The sequence below is a fragment of the Musca autumnalis genome, unplaced genomic scaffold, assembly GCF_047663935.1.
Source record: "Musca autumnalis isolate F117 unplaced genomic scaffold, ASM4766393v1 scaffold_4, whole genome shotgun sequence".
In the NCBI taxonomy this organism is placed as follows: Eukaryota; Metazoa; Arthropoda; class Insecta; order Diptera; family Muscidae; genus Musca; species Musca autumnalis.
In genome coordinates, this window is record NW_027411977.1 from 19,360,944 (window position 1) to 19,386,097 (window position 25,154).

General features: G+C 36.6%; 1 protein-coding gene across 1 annotated transcript; it reads right to left on the reverse strand.

Annotated features, from left to right (window-relative positions):
* Positions 1 to 309: 309 nt before the first annotated feature.
* LOC141400798 (gustatory receptor for sugar taste 64f-like) lies at positions 310 to 24,925 on the reverse strand. The gene is made up of 9 exons (XM_073980299.1): positions 24,566 to 24,925; positions 24,068 to 24,213; positions 23,933 to 24,001; positions 16,467 to 16,658; positions 16,110 to 16,304; positions 9,350 to 9,621; positions 8,714 to 8,868; positions 8,346 to 8,598; positions 310 to 610 (listed from the first exon to the last, which is right to left on the reverse strand). Exons 1-9 carry the CDS (start codon positions 24,679 to 24,681, stop codon positions 485 to 487), a joined length of 1,524 nt encoding a protein of 507 aa, XP_073836400.1. The 5' UTR covers positions 24,682 to 24,925; the 3' UTR covers positions 310 to 484.
* Positions 24,926 to 25,154: the final 229 nt, after the last annotated feature.

The following is a 25,154-nucleotide window of genomic DNA, read 5'->3' on the forward strand; positions in this document are numbered from 1 at the left end:
TCTTACATACTCCTTCTGTAATAATCCACCTCGAAAATAGGTGGCATGCCGCTGATGGTAACTTTTCTCAGCATGAAGACATAAGCTTAGGTATTGTTGTGGGAATAACAACTGTTGCAATGTTAACTGGGTAATGCAATATTTCAAAAAAAAAGGTATTTTGTGTAATGAAGTGACACATACATCTTAGAATTCATATAAACTTTTTATTTTTTTGGTCAGTCAGAGGCGACAGAGTGCTTAATCCTGCTTTGTATTTAATGACATACATATAAAGAAAGAGAACAAAAAACCAAAATCGGCCAAGTAGATTAGAGAACAAAGCATGTTGCATTGTTTAAGGATTTTATTTATTTTTTATTTTAACTGGAGATATGCTGCTAGAATTGGTATTATTTTAAGAAAAAAAACTATGCCAAAAATTATTACAACTATTTACTTATTAAAAATTAAATATTTTTTCTCCATTTTTCCACCAACGAATTTATTTGCTACCAGCCAACTGTTTTTGATGTTCCAAATTTTGTAGTAGACTTTCGCAGTTCCACAGATTGGTTGGCTCGTAAAATTGTATTAGGACCAGTTCGTAGGTGACAATTGTTCCCGCCACCTAAAAAAATAAGACAAAAGAGAAAATAAGAAAATATTGCTAGTCATTATTTCCATTATTAAAAACAGTCTTTAAATAAATTTATTATTAAAATGTATTTTAATTATTGGAAATAAAAAGGTCAAAAAATCAGAAATAATACATTATTAAAAAATTTAAATAAAATGCAACAAAAGTTAATAAGAAGCTTATTTTGTATTGTTGTCTTATTAGGACTAAGGTTGTATTTGATCTATTATGACCTAGGAGGATTTGTATTAAAAAATTATACCTAGCGAAGTTACACATTTCCAACCAATATGCCACGATTGTTTCGCTGGTGATAATTGAACTTATCAGGCGCTATCATTATACGACATTATCGTACAATTCATGAAGGAAAAACCTATGGTATGGTGAATTAATACAACAAATTTTTCAGTGGTCACCAATTTCATATTAAATATTATTTATTTGTGATTTTGTTATGTTTTTCGACCTTTTAATCCAATTATTAAAAATAAAAATTATCTTCGAGCTTCCAGCATTGTTTAATATCCTTCCGCATACGAAGTAGCGGGCAATTTGCTAGTAACAGACAAAATTAAATAATGGATTGCTGGACTTTAGTGCATTTGGTGCGGAAACTTTTTTCGCGATAGAGGAATAATAACATCGTATTTCATGACATCGTTTCATCTCTAAACGGCTATGCGGTGGTATTTTTTCTTTTTGCAAAAATTGCAAAAAAGTTATAACCCTAATGTATAGGGATGGATTCATGGTTCCTTGACTTTCGAAGGGGCGGGGTACTTCCCTTTTCCATAATTAAAAAGCGTCATATCTTTATGAATAAAAATAAAATGCCGTCATAGCCCAACTTAGGTTTTTATGGAAAGAAAATGTTACCACGCCCTGAAATTGTCGGGATGGCCCTAGAAAACAGGCCACATATTTTATTGAATTCCAGAGGGGGCGGGATGCGATATTTTTTAAAACGCCAAAACTGCGAATGTATTGGTTTAAAAATGTATGATTTAATCTACAATTCTTTGGGGCCTAAAGACCCGACCTTACTTACTTAGCTGGCCCATTACAGAACATTTGTTCCATAGGAACTACGAAAAGACCTGCATTCCTCTCTAATTGTTGCTTCGCACTCTGGAATACCGCGTCTTTTCATCTCTTCATCCACTTGTTTGCGCCATCTATTCCTTGGTCTGCCAATTCTGCGTGCACCGCCAAGCGCTCCGTATTTATACGCCTTTTTAGCGGGTTCATCTTCGCTCATTCTTATGATCTGGCCTAGCCAACGCAATCGCTGCATCTCGATACGTTTAACAATATTGATGTCGTTGTATAGCAGATACAGCTCGCGGTTCATACGACGTCGATATTCACCGTCAACGCAGATTGGTCCGTAGATCTTTCGAAGAATTTTTTTTCTCAAACACGTCTAGCACTGCCGTAGCTGGTTGCGCAAGTAATCAGGCTTCGGAGCCATACATCAAAACGGGTAGTATCAGTGTTTTGTACAGCGTTATCTTTGTTTGACGAGTTATGGCTTTGGTTTTAAAGTGCTTACTTAAGCCAAAGTAGCATCTGTTGGTCAATACAATTCTTCTTTTTATTTCACAACTGATGTCATTTGTTGTGTTTACGGAGGTGCCGAGGTAGACGACCTACGACCTTCGACCATCATAAATGTATCAGTTACTTCTTTTACTGATCGCCCCATGATGTCTATATCATCAGCATAAGCATAACCCAGCAAAAATTTGGTAAGCACATGTCATTACTTCTTGCATTACCGGGTAATGAGTGCTCATTACACTCCGCATTATCAGACAGTATATATATCAGAGTGAGGCAGAGAACATTTTTGGGTCTCTCTTGTGCTCTCAATGAGCGTAAATTTGTTGTTGTTCACAACGTGTTAGCATCTACACAGGCTGTGAGCGATAACAAATTTACGCTCACATAGAGCACATGGGCTCTCTTGTGAGTCACAATGCCTCCTCCTGATATATATGACAGTTTACACATAACTAGTTACTTCCTTACTTACTACTAACTTACTAAGAAATGAGTATGGTGGCACAGAGCTAGTGTGTCCGACTACAAAATCTAGAGTTGTGTGTTCAACGCTCAGCGTCGGCATGGGTGTTTGTTGTTTACAAAATTACAAAAACATGTTGATGTACATGGATGAGTTATACCAGCCCTTGTTGTTCGTGCGAGTGGCCTAGTGTGTAGTGTGTTTGGCTACAAATCAGAAGTTTGTGTGTTCAAAACTAGCATGTATCGAATGAAAAAGAAAAAAACAAAAAAAGTGTAGTGTTGAATTTGAATATAATTTCACCTAATTTTTTTCTAAAAATAGAACTATGCTTTTTAGCTTCTTTTCGAATGCCGGTATGTGGTTAAGTATGTACTTAAAAAACATATTTAAGGAAGTACTTCCTTCCTATGACATCCCCATGTAAAAATAATGACTTTTACGGTATATTTGTAAGTAGTTACTACTGCCAAATTTTACTGAATAAAGTCATTACTTAGTAATGACTTTCTTTGCTGGGAAGCAAGTAACATGTGGCTATTGGTGTAGATTGTGCCACTTCTTTTGACGTTTGCCTCTCGTATAACCTTTTCCAGCAGGATGTTGAAGAGATCACACGAAAGGCTGTCTCCTTGTCTGAAACCTCTTTTGGTACAAAACTCTTCGGAGAGGTTCTTTCCTATTTTAACTGAGGATCTCGTGTCAGTTAAAGTCATTTTACAAAGCCAAATGAGCTTTGCGGTGATACCAAATTCATACATTTCTTGGAATACCTTTGAACGCAGTGGGCTGTCGAAGGCTGTTTTATAATCGACAAAAAGGTGGTAGGTGTCGATCTGCATCTCTTGGGTCTTTTCCAGGATTTGCCGCAGGGTAAATATCTTGTCAATGATGGACTTGCCAGGTCTAAAGCCGCATTGGTATGGCCCAATTATCTCGTTGACCCTAGGCTTTAGTCGTTCGCAGAATGTCCCTGACACGATCTTGTAGGCAATAGGGAGTAGACTTATGCACCTGTAGTTGGAGTCTTATTTACTTTCTTGTAGACGGAATATCCTGAGGTTCCAATCGTCGGGTACTCGTTCTTCCTGCCAGATGGTGCTAACTAACTGATGAATACACCTTATCAGCGTGTCGCCTCCGGTTTTGAACAGCTCTGCTCGTAAGCTATCGGCTTCTGCTGCCTTATTATTCTTCAGCCGATTTATTTGCCTTCTTTACCTCTTCTTGGCTTGGCGGTATACATTCAATACCATCTTCTGGGATTGGGTCTGTGGTATTTCGCCGTCTTCGCTGCTATTGGATACCAACATTTTTGAAAAATGTTCTTTCCATATCCTGAGCACACCATCTATATCAGTTACCAAATTACCTTGCTGGTCTCTACAGGAAAATGCGCCTGTACCAAAGCCATCAGTTTAATGGTTGACTCTTTGGTAGAATTTTCGGACTTCATTCTGATTCCTGTACATCTCGATTTTTTCACACTCCCGCTTTTCCATATCTCTATTTTTCCTTCGGAAAAGACGTTTCTCCTCTCTCCTTTTCTACCGATATCTCTCTCGTGCGCTACGCGTTGCTACGGATTGTAAAGTAGCCCTATATGCCGCATTTTTATCTTCGGTGGCAGCACGACACTTCTGATCATACCATGGATTCCTTGGTGGAGGTCTCTGGTATCCAAGTATGGATTTTGCGGCTGTTTGCATGGAGTGGGCAATGCTTTGCCATTGCGCTGATATGTTATCGGGATGAGGAGTGCATTGATTAAGCAGTTGGGCTAGTTGAGTGGAATATGCTGTGGTTATCTGTTGTGATTGCAGCTTACCGATGTCTTACTTTCGTGCTGTGTCTCTTCGTACTTTGTTTGCTACGTTTAACACGCTCGATGAATGTCTTCCATCTATCACAACGTGATCAATTTGATTTCTTATTTTCTGATCTGGAGACAGCCAAGTGCCCTTATGGATGACTAGATGTTGAAATCTGGTGCTGCTAACTACCATGTTTTTTGCCGCTGCGAAGTCTATCAGCCTCATACCATTGTCAGATGTTTCACTGTGGATACTGAATTTTTCGACTGTTGGGCCAAAGATATTTTCCTTTCCAATTTTGGCATTAAAATCGCCTAGAAAAATGTTAATGTCATGGGCAGGACAACGGTCATATGTTTCTTCTAAGCTCTCATAAAATATGTCTTTGGTCAGTTCGACCTTGTCTTCAGTGGGTGTATGAGCGCAAATAAAGCTGATGTTGAAGAATTTTGCTTTTATTCGAACTGTAGCAAGTCTTTCATTCACTGGTGTGAAGCTGGAGGCCCGGTGTTTTAACCTCCGACCAACTACAATTCCGCAACTAAACTCATGCACCTATAATACAGTGCGTCACCTTTAGGTGTTGTTGTGACGCCTTTCCCATTCCATTGTGTTTCCTGTATGGCAGTAATGTCGGCCTTGCACTTCCAGTGCATCTGCTAATGCGTAAACTGCACCTTCTCTATAAAAGTGCGAACATTCCATGTGCAGATTCGCAGATCATGGTCCTTAAAACGTTTGCCGGGTTCGTCAACTTTAGAGGGATTTGTTATACCCTCAGCCTTTAGGCTAAAGAGGGTATATACACTTTGATACGATGAAAATGTGCCTCATCGAAATAATAGTTTTAGACCCCAAGTATGTTTGGACGAAATGTGTTTCAGACAATTTGGAGTCGATCTAGCCATGTCCGTCCGTCTGTCTGTCTGTCTGTCCTGCTGGCTGGAGCGCACGATAATTCTCGAACGGATGAACCGATTAGGTTCAAATTTTGGCTTTCGTAATATTTTGCCCAAACTTAGTTTAAGTTCGAAGATGGGCTATATCGGTCCACTCCTTCCGGTACCTCCCCCCCAAAAGTTCAAAAATGTTCGGAAAATTTGTACGCACGATAACTCTTGAAGGGGGTAACCGATTTGGTTCATACATTGCCCATCGTGAAATATGTACCAGACTTAGATGAGGTCCCAATATGGACCCAATAGGTCTACTCCTTCGGGTACCTCCCACACAAAATATCGGATAAGTTCAGTTTAGGACCTGCTCTCGAATCGCCTTGATTTTTGTTTTAGCAACTTGTATTCACTGCCCTCCATACGACGGTACAAGTTTCATCAGGGGCAAGTCCAAACTTCCTGAGAAAATAGCCGGAAAGTTTCACAAAACCCCTATGACACAGTGTGAGGTAGTTGGAGCGTAAGATAACTCTCCAACGGATCTGCTGATTGGGTCCTTAGTAATATTTTGTCCAAACATAGTTTAAGCTAGAAGATAAGCCATATCGGTCCACTCTCTTAGGTACCTCCCCCGCAAAAGTTCAAAAAAGTTCGGAAAAATTGTTTGTACGGTAACTCTTGAAGGGAGTGGCCGAATTGGTCTACACTTTACACATCCTAATATATCTACCAGATATAGATCAGGTTCAAATATGGGCTATATATGTCCACTCCATCCGGTACCTCCCACACAAAATTTCGGATAAGTTCACTTTAAAACCTGATATCGAATAACTTTGATTTTTGCTCAAGCAACTTGCATTCGCTGCCTCAATTACGATGGTAAAAGTTTTTATAGGGGCATACTTCTTGAACAGACAGCCCGAAGAGTGTAAAAACCCCCTATGGCACCATATGTTGTGGCTGGAGATCCACTTCAATAACGGTCAATGTCGATCCATTCCTTTTAGTATCTCCTCCGCAAAACTTTTGATCTTTAATCCTAATCAACATTTTGGGAAAAAATTGTTTCAATATATACAGGCTGAGGGTATATCTCTGTCGGCATAGCCGACTGATACTTTTTTACTTGTTTTTCTTTTCTTTTGTTTTCTTATAGTAGGCTGCTTTTTCTAGGGGAGGATTACTAACCCTGCGCCCAAACCCAACTTCTTAATGTTCTTATGGGTGAACGCGCGGCGCATTTTAGCTCACTACCTTCAACGGGTGTTCAAGGCAGCTACCACAGGTGACACCACGGGGAGGTCAGTGTCCAGTTAATTTTCGAGACAACGGTCGTTGCACCCCCGATCTAGAATAACGATATACATATTTACATATATCGCAGGGGACATGGACGATCATAAATCCTAAACAGCATCAATGAACAAAAAATAAAAACCTGAAAAAGTCCGTAAGAGAAAAGAAAGGTTACATTTAAATTAAAAATTTGATAAACCTGAATAATGGGCGCAGGGAATGCAAGTTCTTACAATAAAAATCAAAGCGATTCGAGAATTGGACTTAAACTGATTTTTTCTGAAATTTTGTTTGGGAAATACTCAAAGGAGTTGACATACATAGTCCATACTTGAACCTGATCTACGTCTCGTAGAAGTATTACGATGTGCAGTATGGACCAAATCGGTTACTTCCTTCAAGAGTTATCGGGGGTAAATTTTTTCGAACATTTTTGTTCTTTTGTGGGGAGGTACCTGAATGAGTGAACCTAAGTATATGGTCGATCTTCGAACTTAAACTATGTTTGGACAAAATATTAGGAAGGCCAAATCGGATTAGAACGAATCAATTGATACGTTTGAGACTTATCGGCTACACCAGCCAGCCAGACACATAGACGGACATGGCTAAATCGACTTCAAATTGTCTGAAAAGGATTTCGTCCAAACATACTTGGGGTTAACTCTATTTCGATGAGGCATAATTTACCCGTTTGAAAGTGTTAGCATAAATGTTAATGATATAAAAATATAAATTAAAAATACGAAATTTGCAGCTAATCGAGGTCCAATTTCACAAGCAAATTCTCTTGTATAGCAACTTTAATATATATGTGTGGCATATCAAATTTAAACATCCACTTCACGTGCTTCAACATCTTCCTTTTTAATAAAAAATAAAAGCATTTGCTCCTTACAAATCTGACAAATAAGCATTCATCTCAGCAAAAAAAAAAGAATTTCTAACAGGTTTCAATTGTCATTTTGTTGTTATTCTTCATTCCTTTATCTTATCTCCTTGACTACCTAAGATTCAATGAAACCATTCAAGGCTACACATGCACAATAATTTACTTTATTATAATGTCAATAAATGACAATGGGAGGACCATTCAAGGACGCACTGCCTTTAAGTGGAGCAACAAAAAAAATTCTATTACAAATTTCTTGCAATGGCTTAGTGATGTGCTAACCCCTTAACCTACATTTGGGCTTAACATAATCACACCTTCAAATACCGCATACTTAGTTAAGAATTAATTTACTTCTCCTAGTCGCTTCTATTGTCAAGCATCCCAGTGGACCAAAAACTTGTCTATTCAACATCTCCCCTTCTACTTCGAATGGAAGATATTCCAAAGTGTCAACAACAACAGCAATGGCAACAATGAATGAAATACCAACTGGTTGTTCTGTAATCTGAAATACTCCTCCACTGCACTTTATTGAAATATTCCAATTGGAATTTCATTTAGGAAAAAAAGAAAGAAATTAATTGAATTTCTGAAATCCAGCATTACAATGGTCATCAAGTCGGAGTCAGTTAGTCTGTATTAAGGCCAATTGAGTCTGTATTAAAGCCAAAGAAATGTTGTGCAAATATTTCAGGGAATCCACATTATGAGCAACTTATATAAATGATGAAGAGGACGGACAATGATGATGATGGCGCGACGGAATGTCCATTGGCGACCACAATCAACTTACACTCAAAACCAGTTTTCTTGTTAGATGAAAGAATTTCATGCCACTCAATGCAACCAAATCACTGCTAATGTCCGAGGCAAAACGTTTGGCTTCCAAACACCAGGATTCCTTTGGTACCGAACGTAGTACGCGTAAGGGTTTACGTGACTCGTCATAAACGTCTGCTGAATACAGTGACACCGCCAAGGAACGTAGAAATAGGAAAATCAATGAGAAATAAAAGTAGACCATGGAAACGGCTGAAGGCATATTACTGCAAGGAAAAATAGGCAAAAAAAAATCATGGTATATAATAAAGGATCCATTGAGTATTCGAAGAAAATGTACAAATATATTTATGCCATTCCCCCTACCCCTGATTTACTTACTTTCTGCTCTTCAGTAACTGTACACAAATAAAATATAAATTATTTGAAAAGGACATCATGGTAATCATTGAAATGGCATTGTCCACCTTTTCGCACAGGATGCAAACATTGCGATACTGTACACGTCGTTCGGCCCAAAAGACTGCAGGCATTTGCTGTAGAAAATGATACAACCCAGCAAAAATACTCATTACAAAACTCTCCACTAACCAACTATTTTAACAAGGGCATGTCGCTCGAAATAAGTAGTTATTTTTTAACCACTTAAATAAGTAGTTGAAGAAGTAGTTACTAAAATTCGTAACTATTTATTTAAGTGATCAAAAATAACTACTTATTTCGAGTGGCCAAAAATAAATATTTATTTCGGGCGACATGCCCCTGTTAAAATAATGCATTAGTACGGGGTTTTGTAAAGAATTTTTTTGCTAGGAACACATAAAGATAATAACAAACGTAAAATATAGTAAAAAGTACGCTCACATAGGGCAAATATTTCCCAAAATATGTCAAATATATTTTTCACATAAATTGACCACCAAGTGTCACTTCAAGGCACTATAAGAAAAGATTTGATTTTAGGAAAACATAGTCGGATCAAATATTTGCCTATTGTGACCTGTGATTTACACTTACCTTATTTTTAAACTTTTCCAAATTATCATTGATCTGCTTAAACAAACATGTCAGGCCAATGCTCATTAACATCACAAATACATCCATATAATTCCAAATAAATGTCGACATAATATTCAACAATTTACCATACCAACCTAACAAATAGGAATATGGAAATATGTAGAACAGATGATCGCTGGCAATTAGGAGGAAATTTTTCACCGGGTCGCTGGTGACGCCGCAACGAGCAGCATAGTAAATCGCCTGAGTGACACTTAACAAATGTTCAGCTGTGTGGTTGGGTGGTAATGATGTCAAATTTAGAATGAAAAGAAATATTTTGAAAATTAAATGCAGTCCAAGGCAATTATTTCAGATTTGGTAGCTACATGTATTCTTTCGGCCACTTCGCCAGCTTAATTTTTCTCTACAAAATAATTTCAAACAAGTAAGAAATCACGGTGCGCCTGAGCCAACGTGGCAAAAATCAAAAAACAAAATCGCTGGAGCACTTTAAAAAGAGCTTACAGTGGAGAATTCTACAAAATTTTCTTTAGTCCCATTTCGAAACCCTAAAGAGGCGATACAGCCAGTACAGTGCGCCAATTTGAACTTCTATATCTCAAAGTCAGGAATGTAAAATGAAAAATACAAATACTCTGCTTTGCTTAACACCTAGAAGACTCTACTGCTGGAAATCCCCCCAAGACAGAAATGGAAATATAATAAGAAACTAAATTGTCTTTATTATTGTCAATATGGTAAACATGTACAACAAACAAACATATACAGCGGTCATAGGAATAATGTGGAACATATTTGGGACGAATAAAACAACCTGGGAAATTACAAAAGATCAAAAAAACAAAGGCTGGGTGACAAATGAAATACAAGAACTGCTTAGCGAAAGACGACGATACAAAAACTCATCCTCCCAAATATCCTATTTTTGTAGATGCTATTTTTGTAGATGCTAAAGTGACTACTACAGACGGACGGACGGACATGCATAGATCGACTCAGAATTTTACCCTGATCAAGACTATATATACTTTATAGGGTCAAACGTGATTATTTCATGCGTTACAAACCGAAAGACAAATTTAACATACCATCCATAATATGGTGGAGTGTATAAAAAAATATAACGATAGTACAAAGACTTAAGAAGCAAACTTTGTTGATTTTCATAACCACAATGGCCTAATGTTGCCCGCTGACAACATTCAGTAACTACCTAACCGCGAGGAATTGACAAGTTTTTCTTTGCAGGGGACTTACTTTTTGCGAATACTAATTATAATAAATATGAAAAAAAATTTTATCTCTACCGAAAAAATCGGGGTTCAAAGGGTTAAAGCTGCTGACATGAAAAAACTAGAAGCCTTCCAAATGTGGATTTATCGAAGAGTATTAAAAATACCTTACATTGCACACGTAACAATTTTCGAAGTACTAACAAAAATGAACCAACGGAGAGAACTTGTATCTGTCGCACAGTGGTTCAGAATCGTTTTTTCCTGTTCAAAATTCTGTAACTTTTGAACGGATAGAGATATTTTCAAAATTATTTTTTTGTTAGACAGATAACACAATCAGCTTTCAGATGAATTATAAGCGGTCAAATTCGGTCTGTGGAGAAAATCAATTTTTTCAAAAATTAAAAAAAATAATTCTTGGGTTTTCATAAAACTTATATAACTCGTATAAAAACTCATATACCCAAAAATGTTAATTTGTGTCAAAAAGCTGTAATTCATATAGATACAGTATAAAAAAACACAAATTTTTACCCATGTAATTTCAAGAAAATGAAAAAGTGTTAAACGGACGGAATGGGACGGGTACAAAAGTACATATAGGCTGAAAGAGGAGACTCTCGGGCATCTTTCTGTGAAAACAGAACTTTGTTCCATGTTGTTCCACAAAAGTTCTTACTAACTTAGCTGGCCCATTACAGAACATTTGTTCCATAGGCCGAACTTAGAAAAGATCCCCATTCCTCTCTATTTGTTGCTTCGCACTCTGGAATACCGCGCCTTTTCATCTCATCATCCACTTGTTTGCGCTATCTATTCCTTGGCCGGCCAATTCTGCGTGCACCGCCAAGCGGTCCGTATTTATACGCCTTTTTAGCGGGTTCATCATCGCTCATTCTTATGATATGGCCTAGCCAACGCAATCGCTGCATCTCGATACGTTTAACAATATTGATGTCGTTGTATAGCAGATACAGCTCGTTTTTCATGAGACGTCTATATTCACCGTCAACGCAGATTGGTCCGTAGATCTTTCGAAGAATTTTTCTCTCAAACACACCAAGCACTGCCTTATTTGCTTGCGCAAGTACCCAGGCTTCGGGTAGTATCATTGTTTTGTAGAGCGTTATTTTTGTTTGACGAGATGTGGCTTTGTTTTTAAAATGCTTACTTAAACCAAAGTAGCATCTGTTGGCCAATACAATTCTTCTTTTTATTTCACAACTGATGTCGTTTGTTGTGTTTACGGAGTCTTTTACTACCTCAATATTATAGGAACCAACTTCCACAGTCGGTCCGAGCTCAATTTACGCGCGTCGACACCATCAACTTGGTCTTCTCACCGTTTACCGCCAGACCCACTTTAGCAGATTCTCCTTCGACTTTTATAAAGGTATCAGTTACTTCTTTTACTGATCGGCCCATGATGTCTATATCATCAGCATAAGCAAGTAACATGTGACTATTGGTGTAGATTGTGCCACTTCTTTTGTATAACCTATTCCAGCAGTATGTTGAAGAGATCACACGAAAGGCTGTCTCCTTGTCTGAAACCTCTTTTGGTACCAAACTCTTCGGAGAGGTTCTTTCCTATTTTAACTGAGGACCTCGTGTCAGTTAAAGTCATTTTACAAAGCCGGATGAGCTTTGCGGTGATACCAAATTCAGATATGGCTTGGAATACCTAGCGGGCTGTTGAAGGCTGCTTTATAATCGACAAAAAGGTGGTAGGTGTCGATCTGCATCTCTTGGATCTTCGCAGGATTTGCCGCATGGTAAATATCTGGTCAATGGTGGACTTTCCAGGTCTAAAGCCGCATTGGTATGGTCCAATTATGTCGTTTACCATGGACTTTAGTCGTTCGCACAATATCCCTGACACTATCTTGTAGGGGATCACAGCAACATTATGGGAAACGAGGAAGCAGATGAACTTACTCGAGGTGGCTCTAGGTCTATCGACTTATCATTTGATGAAACCGTCCGGTCACCGATGTGCCACTACATCGGCATACTTCGGGAGATCTTCAATGAGAAAGCACATCAAAGATGGCTACTGGAACCTGGTTGTAGGGTATCCAAGGCAATCTGGCCTGTGTTTTCTCGTCGAAGAACGGCTTCCCTCCTCTCACTTGATAAGTTAGGGATAAAAATCGCGGGATCAAAATGGGACGACAGTCGCATTGACTACTGCAAACTATGTGAAGATGCGGAGGAGATAGAGACTATCGAACATCTGCTTTGTAGGTGCCCCATGTTGCAAACAAGGAGATACCGTACACTAGGCAGATATGAGGTAGACACTCTGACCTTCCTGTCTAACATAGATCCCATCGTCCTACTCAACTTTGCCAGACATCTAGCATGGCTTGGCAAAGGTCCTTAACAACCCTTAATAATCAGACTAATTTTCACTCTTCCAGATAATTCCTTGGCGTCGATCTCCTACACTCACCATCATCTCTATCCTATCATCCTCATTTCATTAAGCTGCATCAACACTCTATCATCTCCATCATCTTTAAATCATCATCTCCATCATCTTTAAAATAGCCTACATAGGATGAACACAATGGACCAACGTGCTTCGAGTGAAGCAGTCACCTATTTTAATAGAGGGCTGCGTATCCTTAAACCATCTTGTAGGCGATAGAGAGAAGACGTATGCCCCTATAGTTGAAGTTTAAAGTCTTATCTCCTTTCTTATGGACGGGACACAGGAGCGCGACACGTAGCGGGCTGTCGAAGTCTGCTTTATAATCGACAAAAAGGTGGTAGGTGTCGATCTGCATCTTTTGGGTCTTCTCCAGGATTTGCCGCAGGGCAAATATCTGGTCAATCTCCTTTCTTATGGAGGGGACACAGGATGCTCAGGTTCCAATCGTCGGGTACTCGTTCTTCCTGCCAGATGGGGTTAACTAGCTGGTGCATACACCTTATCAGCGTGTCGCCTCCGTCAGCTCCTGCTGCCTTATTATTCTTCAGCCGCTTTAGTGCTGTCTTTACCTCATCTTGGCCGAGTGGTATACATTCAATACCATCTTCTGGGATTGGATCGTTTCTCCTCTCTCCTTTTCTCCCAATACCTATCTCGTGCGCTACGCGTTGCTACTGATTGAAAAGTAGCTCTATATGCCGCATTTTCTCTTCGGTAGCAGCACGACACTCCTGGTCCTACCATGGTGGAGGCCTCTGGTATACATGTACTGATTTTGCGGCTGTTTGCATGGAGTGGGCAATGTTTTGCCATTGTCCTGATATGTTATGTGGACGAGGAGTGCTTTGATTAAGCAGTTGGGCCAGTTGAGTGGAATATGCTGTGGCTGTTCGCTCTTTGTTTGCTACGTTTAATCTGGTACGTACCTTTGCTGCAACAAGGTAGTGGTTCGAGTCTATGTTTGCTCCTCGGAACGTACGCACATCCAACACGCTCGATGAATGTCTTCCATTTATCACAACGTGATGAATTTGATTTCTTGTTCTTTGATCTGGCGACAGCCAGGTGCCCTTATGAATATCGAGATGCTTAAATCTGGTACTGCTAACTACCATGTTTCTTGCAGCTGCAAGCCTCATAACAGTGATACTAATTATTTCGGTTCAGTTTGCCTTAAGTCATTTGGTATAAAAGCCAAATAGGTGAAAACTTTAGTATCCTAAAAAACTGTTTACAAGTGGAAAGCATATTCATAGGGGTAGGGGTGTAGGGTCTTTGCTGTCTTGTTTAATATGAGTTATATGACACGGTGTGCTTTAACAAATTTAAATGGAAGGTGCTTACACCTCGGAAGTTTTTGCTGATTCTGAAACTACAATGCTCGTAGATGAGAAATATCAAGAAACAAAGAAAAATCGCCGGAGGGATTTTAAAATAAATCGCGGTTTAAATTCTTTCATTTTTTCATTCGTGAAAACCTAAAAAAACCCTAAAATTGTGAATTTTGATCGCGATTTATTTAACTAACTTTGGGGGGTAATTTATGTGTATCCTTAAATGTCAATCCCTTGTTTTTGATTGAGAAAAAGCTCTTACTATATTCCTAACAAATGCCTGACTTTATATAATTCTAACATTTATGATTAAATTTTTATCGCTTATTTAAATTTTTCATCAAATGTCGAAAATTACAAAAAGTCGATTTTTTAATAACCAATTAAGCCAATTGCGTGGAAATGTACAGGTCAAATGAAGCTTTATATGCGTAAAATGACAAATAACAGACAATACTATGTCAAAATGCAAAAAAAAACCTCAGAAATATTCTAAAAACCAGAGTTTTACGTCAATTTTTGCAAACATTTTTTGTGGCGTTTAAACGACCAGTGGCTTTATCTGGGTTAAAAAATCTCACAGATACAATAATGAGACCTTGTAAAATAGCTGTGCTCTCAGACTAGATATACTGGCATTGCAATGCCTCACTTGTCTCACTTTGAAGAGAAAATGGGAAGAAAGTAGAAGATATTTTAAGGATTTCGAACAAAAAAATGCACAATGGTTTGCTTCTGGAATATATTTCAAAAAATATAAAACAGAATGTCAAAAACCAAGGTGCTCAAAAGCGGGGCGCCCCCCTAACATTTTGTATGCCTTTGCATATCTAAAAACCTAATAAATAGTACTATATTGTACCTTATGATTGCAGAAACGCGTTTTAACGGATTTGCAATAAATATTAATATTATTATAATAAATATTAATCTATTTATTAACGAAAAGTATACATTATGTTGTATTAAATAATTTTGGCCAAAAAAAATTGAATTGGGACAACTGTGCATTGGCAGACTAAAGAGTGAATAGCAGCCATTAAACGATTGGTACGATTTTCCAATAAAATATTTTATCTTACTAATTGGGGTCTTACTAATTTGGGGCTACAACCAAAAAATATCATCCCAACGTAATGCATAAAAATACAGTCAAATCTTAATACATGCCCTTCCCTTTTAGCCTGTTTTCATATCTTTGCAAAACATTTTTCCTTATAAACTCAGCAGTCAATCTCTTAACCTTAAAACAAAACATTCTCATCATTTATTTCTCATTTCCGATTATCCGTAAAATAAAAACGGGCAATTTATTGTGTCTATTTTACAAACAAAAACATCAAACTGTTTTTGTTTTTATCTTTAAATAATGGTCTACGGATGTGGTCAAAGATAAAAATAAAGTTCATATTTGTGATGGTGGTTTATTCAAATACAAGTTTATAACTATTAACTAAGGGAGGGACGATAAATAAATATTTGCACTTTTATTTACCATCACAAATTCTATAACAAATGACATTATAAAATGGTAAAACGCACAACCATTACTTTTTCCATTTGAGAAACTTTGAACAAAATCCTAACCAAATTGTATTTGAAAATCTCTGTATTATTTTGTTTGGCTTAATTTATCATTCAAAAGTTGTGTTTATTCTCGAAACTTGGACACCACAATTTTGAGGTAGAGCATCTTTACCTGCCAGACGAAAAAAAGGAAGCACAGACATAAAAACAACACTACTTACCCAACGACAACATCATTCCAACAAAGAAAACCATTCTTAACTTATCTGCCATGCTACGTTTGTCCTTTTGCGACGAATATGGCGGTAACTGGCATTCCAAGTTATACCATTGGAGCATTAGTTCCGGCCATTTGCGAGCCAAATATAAAGCACTGATGCAAACAATTAAAACGGCAATGCGAAAAATCATTGGTTCTGCATTATTATTTTTTGTTTTTGTGTTTGTTTTTTTTTTTTTTTTTGAAGTGAAATGATGCGTAAAGAGAAAAACAAACTGACGATTAGATTTCACTTAAAGGAAATGTACTTTCCTGTTCCTATTTTTTGTTACTTCAATTTAAATTTATTTTCACTTACCAATATTATTAAAAGTTATCGGTCCATTTAGAACTTTATAAACAGCTATAACGGAATCTACAGTACTGCATATAATGAAAACCAAACAGAAAATTGTCCTTACATGAGTCCAAGAGAAAGACAAATACTTGGGATGTGGCATTGTAATGCCGCGTACTGGCATCATTGCAAAGCACTGTGCAGTTAGAAGAACTGTCGAAAAGAATGCGTATCATTATTATATTTATTATATAATGTTTATAAAGCTAAAAGTAATGAATGAAAGTATTATGAATAAAGAAAAAATCTATACTGATAAAAGAGTTGAGTAATGAATACTGATTGATTGATAATCAACGCCCAGGCAAAAGCTAGAATCTTGAGGCTGAAGCTAGAATCTTGAAACTTTGGGTGAGGGTTAAAAACTCGAACTATAGGTGTACGAAAAGTACTAAAATGTACTAAATTCTGTACCAGCTGGTATTATGTGAAAGAATAGACCTAAAAGCTTGAAATTTGGAGTGGGAATCAAGGTTGAGAAGTAAGTTTGGTACTCTTTTGTGCAAAAAGCACTAAATGATACTTAATTTGGTGCTATTCGATTTTGGTGTACGAAAAGTACTAAATGGTACAAAATGTTTAATAATAGGGATTTGGGTGAACTTATAGAGCTAGAATCCCGAAATTTGGAATTTAGATTACTGTTGGAGTGGACTAAGGGTCACTGCTGAAGTGTAAGAAAGAAGGACTTGGAAATTCGAACTATGAGTTCACGAAAAGTACTAAATGGCACTAAATTTAGTTCGTACTTATGGGTACGAAAAGTTCTAAATGGTACTAAATTTGGTATAATGGGTATTTGGAACGGATAGAGCTGGAATCCTTAAATTTGGATTTGAGGTAAATGTTGCAGTGTAAGATTCAGGTATTTTTAGAAATTCGTACGAAAAGAAATCGGTACGAAAAGTACTAAATGGTACAAATTTCGTACAATTTGGATTTGGCTGAACAAATAGCGCTGGAATACGCTTGGAGTGTAGAACTGAAGTAGTTTTGGAATTTCCTACTTATGTGTACGAAAAGAACTAAGTGGTACTAAATTTGGTACAATTTGAAAGTGGGATAATGGATAGAGCTGGAATCCTGGATTTTGGAGCTGAAGTGTGGGACTGAGACATGTAGGTATCTTCACCAAATATTGCGGATATAGGTCCACTTTTAGTATGGCCCCATTTAATTGCCCCGGCTTCAGATATTTTAAAGTTTTTATCAACGGTTTCGGCCCAAATCAGATGTATTTTAGGGTTCGAAGTGATCGAAAAACATACTACACCAAAATGCAGATACTGGTACTAAAGTAACAGAGAGAAAACTAATTGGTTCAGTTTAATTCAGAATATATGATCATGTTTTGTAAAAAGTTTGGCTTTGGCCGAACTTAATACTTTTTGTACCCTCAGCCTTTAGGCTAACTAGGGTATACGAGGGCGGTTCGGAAACTTCTTAGCCTATCAATGAAAGAGAATAGTTAGTTTTTCAAAAATATTTTTATTTTTTAATATAATCTCCTGAAACTTCAATACACTTAGTCCAACGCTTTTCTAGCAATTCTATCCCTTGATTAAAATAGTTTTCCTCAAGGTCTTCAAAATAGTGGTTTATAACTGTAATTGCATCTTCATTTGAGGTAAAACGCTTGCCAGCAAGGATTTTTTTTAGATTTGGGAAGAAGTAAAAGTCACTGGGAGCTAAATCAGGAGAATAAGGTGGGTGGTCAAGCAACTCGTACTTTAATTCGTTGATTTTAGCCATTGTTAAAACATTCTTGTGCACTGGTGCGTTGTCTTGATGAAAAGTTATTTTTGTGTGTTGTAAGCCAGGACGTTTTTCTCGAATTTGTACATTTAATTGATCCAAAAGGTTGCAATAGTACTCTGAATTTATTGTTTTACCCTTTTGCAGATAGACAATCAATAAAATACCTTTGAAGTCCCAAAAAACCGTTGCCATAACCTCACCAGCCGATTGAATTATTTTTGCCTTCTTAGGGGGACCTCCTCCAGCTTCAGTCCATTGTTTAGATTGTTCTTTTGTCTCTTTAGTATAGTGGCGGATCCATGTCTCATCAACAGTTATGAAACGACGCTTAAAATCCATTTTATTTCGCTTAAAACGATCCAAACAAGCTTGAGAAATGTTCATTCTTATGCGTTTTTGATCGACTGTTAACAAATGCGGCACCCATCTTGCAGAAAGCTTTTTCATCTGTAGTTCTTCATTTCTTAAATGGACTCGATCATTTGAGATGCCGATGATATTAGCAATTTCACGCACTTTTATCATATCATGCACTTTGGCTACAATTTCTGTTGTTGCTGCTGTTTTTGGACATCTTCAATGCTTGTACGACCACGTTTAAATTCAGCAACCCAATTTTTTACTGTTGCATATGAAGGAGCACTTTCACCTAACACATTCACCATATCATTATGAATTTCTGGTCCCGATAAACCTTGTTATACCCTCAGCCTTTAGGCTAAAGAGGGTATTTACACTTTGATACGACCAAAAATGTGCCTCATCGAAATAATGGTTTTAGACCCCAAGTATGTTTGTACGATATCCGTTTCAGACAATTTTGAGTAGATCTAGCAATGTCCGTCCGTCTGTCTGGAAAAGTTCAGTTTAGGACCTGCTTTCGAATCGCCTTGGTTTTTGTTGTAGCATCTTGTATTCACTGTCCCCAATACGAAGGTACAAGTTTCCTCACGGGTAAGTCCATACTTCCTGAAAAAATATGACACCATGTTTATGGGTGGAAGCGCAAGATAATTCTCGAACGGATATGCCGATTCCGGCCAAAATTTGGCCTTCGTAATATTGTTTCCAAACTTAGTTTAAGTTTGTAGATAAGCCATATCGGTCCACTCCTTCAGGTACCTACCCCACAAAAGTTCAAAAATATTCGGAAAAATTGTGCTCACGATAACTCTTGATGGGAGTGACCGATTTGGTCCATACTTTTCACATTCTCATAATATCTACCAGATATAGATCAGGTTCGAATATGGACTATATTTGTCCACTCCCATCACACAAAATTTCGGATATGTTCACTTTAAGATCTGCTATTAAATCACTTTGATTTTTGTTGAAGCAACTTGCATTCGCTGCCTCAATTACGATGGTAAAAGTTGTTTCGGGGGCAAGTCCATACTTCTTGAGAAAACAGCCCGAAGGTTGTAAAAACCCCCTATGGCACCCCCATGGCCCTGTCGGTCCATTCATTTAAGTACCTTTTCCGCAAAATTTTTGAACTTTAATCCTAATCAACATTTTTGTCGGTTCATGCGACTAAAATTTTGAAACCCTCTAAATACATAGGTTTTTTGTGAAAAAAGTGTTTCAATTTTCACAGGCTGAGGGTATATCTGATACTTTTTTACTTGCTTTTAAATGCAGTTTAGGATTTGAATTTATCTCAGAGGCAAAGTTGTAGCTTTTGTATTAAAAAACAAAAATTGTGAACACATATAATTCATCAAACTTCATCTGCAAGGTCAAAATCGCCATGGTCAAATTTCTTTTAGAATTGTTTCTCAAGTTTCGTTATACAGCTATCGAGCCGATCAAATTGGAAGCAAACAAGCAACTACAAAAATGTACCTCAGATCTCATAAACATCTTTCTAGAATATACAAACTCTGTATAGACGGGTTTTAAAGGTCAAAAGAGCAAAGCAAATGTGATTTTTATCCTGTTTTCTCTGGTTCTGGTCCACAGATACTAAACCGTTCAATATTCAAGAGAGCCATCAACTACAATAATGTAGCAAAGGCATCAATAAACAATTTACTGGAACATGCGAAATGTCTATGAACGGTTCTTAATGGTAAAAATAGCAAAAATCTAGAATCTTCATATATTCTAACAAGTTGTTTATTGAAATATTAAGGTAATTTTTTTATACCCTACACCACACTGTGGTAAGGGGTATTATGTCTTTGTGCATTTGTATGTAACATACAAAAGGAAACGTAATAGATACATAGTTCCTTTTGGGGATATACATATAATCACTTTCTGAGTCGATTTACGCATGTCCGTCCGTCTGTCCATGTATTTTTGTTCGCAACGTACAGGTCGCATTTTTTGTCCAATTCAGCTGAAAATTGGGGACTACAGCTGAAAATTGGGGACTACTACAATAGCTCCCATATATATTTTCGCCCGATTTCACGTACTTGCTGCACCAAACACGCTATATACGTCCGATTTTGATGAAATTTGGAATGTGTGACTGAACTCGGTCTAGAAACAAATGCGCCAAATTATATCGAAATCGGTTTAGATTTGGATATACAGTGGTGTGAAAAATAATAAGGACACTTCAATCCATAACCAAGATTACATTGAAAACTGACTAAAAAAGTGAAAATTACATTAGTTTATAAAATTTATTGTTTTCTTAAAATGTTAAGAAAAGTATTATAAAAATATTTTGATTGCCTGTAACCATATTTTATTTATCCTTTATGTTTTATGCGATTTGTCGTAGTTTGGTGTGTGAAAAATAATAAGGACACTTGATGACATCTTTTAATAAGGACCAAACTTGAAAGAAATTAATGCAGGTTTTTACTAAATAATGGTAGACAAAGTGCTTCAGTGTCATTAATACTTTGTAGACGATCCTTTGTTTTCTAAAATGGAAGCGCATCGCCTGAGCATCGAGTCGACCAAATTTTGGCACTTCTCTACTGGTATCGCGTCCTACGCAACCTGTATATGTTGCCAAAGGTCGCCATAATTTGATGGAGACTTCCCCTGCTTGATTTTTTAACTTCATTCCACAACATTTTTCAATCGGGTTCAAATCAAGGGATTGTATGGGCCATTCTGACAACTTAACTTATTTATCCTAGAACACCTTTTTCCCATTTTGCCGCCATTTTTGGGACATTAACCTTGCTGAAGACTCATTTGAGAGGCACACCCCCTTCAGCATACGTAAGAATTATATTTTTCAAAATTTCAATGTAATCTGGTGATTTCAAAAACACTATGGATACTGTATAGAGACCCCACAGCATAGTAAGAAATTGAGCCCCACACCATGATGTTACCTCTGCCATATTTAGCCGCCTTTAGAGAATATTTTGGGTTATATTATTGATTTTTAGGTCTTCAAACCTGATAAACTCCTCTATCGGAACAGAAAAATATGTTTGGTTTCATCAGACCAAAGAATGGTACGCAATTTTTCTTAGACCAAGCGATGTGATTTCTAGCAACCTGTATTATTTGCTGAATATTTTTATACCCTACACCATTACGTGGGAAGTGTATAATTTTTCGATTAAAATGATACTTTTCTGACACTGTGAGCTCTAATGTGGCCACCACAGAGTGTTTTAGGAGTTGTTGATGCGTCAAAATTAATATTTAAGTAGTTTTTTATTTGTAGAGATGTAGTAAAAGGATCTTTTTTAATCATCGAAGAACGCATTTATTATTACAGGTGCAATTTTTGGATTTCTGCTACGACTTTTATCTTTGAAGTTCACTTAGCTGCATCCTCTACCATTGTTTTTAAAGATTCTAAGCTTTTTCTGTAATTTTTCTGTATGAATTTCCTTTTTTATGTAAACATTTAATGATTTCTAGAGTAGCGTGATAACAATGCCTATTTTTACCCATATTTGCAAAGAAAAACTAAAAAAATACCGGTAGATTTAACATTTAATGAATAGAAATTAATTCATTTTAAACTTTTACTTTACAGGAAAGAATCACAAAAAAATAGAATCAATTTATTTTTACTAAAACGAAAAACTGTCCTTATTATTTTTCACAGCAGAAATCACGGATTTTACGAAAAATATTTGTTTTGTATAAAAACTAAACAGAAAGAAAACAAAATTGTAACAGGATTTTTTATTGCAATACATGTACATTTTCGAAAACAAATTTCCATCGCAAATTCTTCCATTTTACACATTTTAGGAGCTACCAAAAGTTGTGAATGTCACTGTCCTTATTATTTTTCATACCACTGTAGTCGCCCGATTTCACGTATTTGCTGCACCAAACACGCTATATACGTCCGATTTTGATGAAATTTGGAATGTGTGACTGAACTCGGTCTAGAAACAAATGCGCCAAATTATATCGAAATCGGTTTAGATTTGGATATAGCTCCCATATATATTTTCGCCCGATTTCACGTAATTTCTTTGCCACACACGCTATATATGACGGATTTCGATGAAATTTGGAATGTGTGACTGAATTCGGTCTAGAAACAAATGTGCCAAATTATATCGAAATCGGTTAAGATCTGGATATAGCTCCGATTTATATTTTACAAATTCACAGTGGTGTAGGGTTTTATATAGTCGGCCCTGCCCGACTTTGATGCTTTCCTTACTGGTTGTGGTTGACGATATCATTAATTTTTGGGCGATTCGGTATCTGTGGACCAGAATTGGACAAAAAGTGTAAAAATTGAATATTTTCAAAAGTGTTTTGCTATTTTTACCATTAAGAACCGTTCATTGATTATTTGATGACTTTGCTACATTATTGTAGTTGGTTGTTTTCTTGAATATTGAACGGTTTAGTATCTGTGGACCCGAACAGAGAATCTATCTATCTGTGGACAGAGAAAACAAGATACAAATCCCATTTGCTTTACAGAGTTCGTATATTCTAGAAAGATGTTTATTGAAATCTGAGGTACCTTTTTGTAATTGCTTGTTTGCTTCAAATTTGATCGGTTTGATAGCTGTAGACCAAAACCCGAGAAAACATTTTGACCTTGCAGATGAAGTTTGAAGGATTATATGTGTTCTCAATTTTTGTTCTTTAATACAAGAGCTACAACTTTGCCTCTGAGATAATTCAAATTTCCTAACGGTTTGGAAGATATAGTCCTGACTAAATGACCTTTTTACATCAAAGCTTCAAACCTTTGGAGGCCTATAACCACGAAAGTTGATGAGGTAGGGAAAGACGGCGAGACACGTGTCTTATCTTTTTGTTCTGTCACACTGTGGAGTCAGAATATGGTTAATAAAACATGACTCAAAAAAGTACACACAGTGTTAATAACCGTACTATAACAAAAATTAAGTTCAAACTTCGTCTAATTTATTAATACCCGAACATTAACGTTGTTACCTGCAAGCGACTGACTCTTAGCTCTTCTTAAGCTCAGCTCTTTTACTTATATAAATATACATTTCTAGATGAATTATATTGTGTAATTTCCCAAGCTATTTACCTTAGGTATAGTAAAAGTTTTATCGTGCACATTGTGTGCAAAATTAGGTGCGAATTCAATCCCCTACAGCAAATAAGAACGATAACTTCAAACTAATTTGCATAGTAATACAACTGTCACAATGTCACTGATTGCACCTCACTACCCTACAAACGTAATTACCTTTACCTTACAACATACATATGTATACGAGTATACTTACTTTTGCCCATAGCCTCATGAAAATGACCTTCGTACATAAAATTATCTTTGATGGCTTTTTGGAGAAATTCTTAAACGGCAAGAAGGGACAGATGTTAGCTACATTGAAAGACCACGAAGACAATCATCGACTTACTTGGTGGTTTTTCCAAATAATACTCATTGTTAGCGGGTACATCGTTCCTTGAGCTAAAATACGACAGGTAGTGGTCTGAATCGCTAATTATTTGCATTCGCTTGGCCTGAGGCTGTGTTGGTGGTGATTTCTTGGAATTTACCAAACTGAAATAAAGGAAAAATTGTGGTTTACGTTAGTGTGTGTAAGTGGGTATTAGTGTTTTTGAGGTCTTTCTTAGTATTGGTATTAGTTATTTTATATCTTAAAAAACACACAGGTGAATATTTGATTAGAGATTTTGTTTCCCATGGAATTTTATTTATAGATTTTTAAACAGCAAATCGATTCGCAATTGACACTCTTCTTCTATTATCATTGTGCATTGTGGAAATTTTAAGGTATTCGTGTGAGAAAATTCAAATTCATTTGCATTGACAACCATTATTAAAATTCAATCAGGACGATAGAATAGCAGACAAGTTGACAGCCATAAAAATTCTCAAGAAAAAAAATTACCTGTCTCCATTGTTAGAGATATTGTTGTTGTTTCGATTCTGTTGTTGTTTTGACAATTTTTTGTTATTTTTTCTATAACGCGATATTTTTGTATTTAAATTATTTAATATTTTCATTATCACAAAGATGAAGAAAAATTTGTATTTTTGTTTTAAAAAATATTGAATGCATCAACACTTATTCGGTTGTTGTTTTCAACTGTTTTAGCAAATTTCAGCATTTTACTTTGATTCCCCTTTAGCCTATTGTTGTTTGATGTTATATTGTTGTTTGTTGTTATAATTAATTCATAACTCAAGCTGCCGAAACCGCCCCTTGTCCGTTTATCTTGTTCTGCTAAATGTCACTTGACATGAATTGAAAATTGCAAATGAAAAGTTGCAACTGTTAAATGATATTTCCACTACACTTGAGGGGATGTTTTTGATTTCGAGTTGTAAATTATTAATATTTATTCACTGAAATAAACAATCATAATAACGATTTCAATTTCTTTAATTTCAAAACTGTCCATGTCGGAATGAAAATATTTTCATTTCATTTTCTTACATTGTCCGTTTTATTTTGATTAAGAGAAATAGTAATTGCA

Coding starts and splice junctions, on each gene's coding strand:
- LOC141400798 (XM_073980299.1), bottom strand. CDS start 24,681: ATGAAAATATTAAATAATTTAAATACAAAAATATCGCGTTATAGAAAA. Junction 24,214..24,565: donor ATCTCTAACAATGGAGACAG/GTAATTTTTTTT, acceptor CCTTTATTTCAG/TTTGGTAAATTCCAAGAAAT. Junction 611..8,345: donor CAAGAAAACTGGTTTTGAGT/GTAAGTTGATTG, acceptor TTATTTTTTTAG/GTGGCGGGAACAATTGTCAC.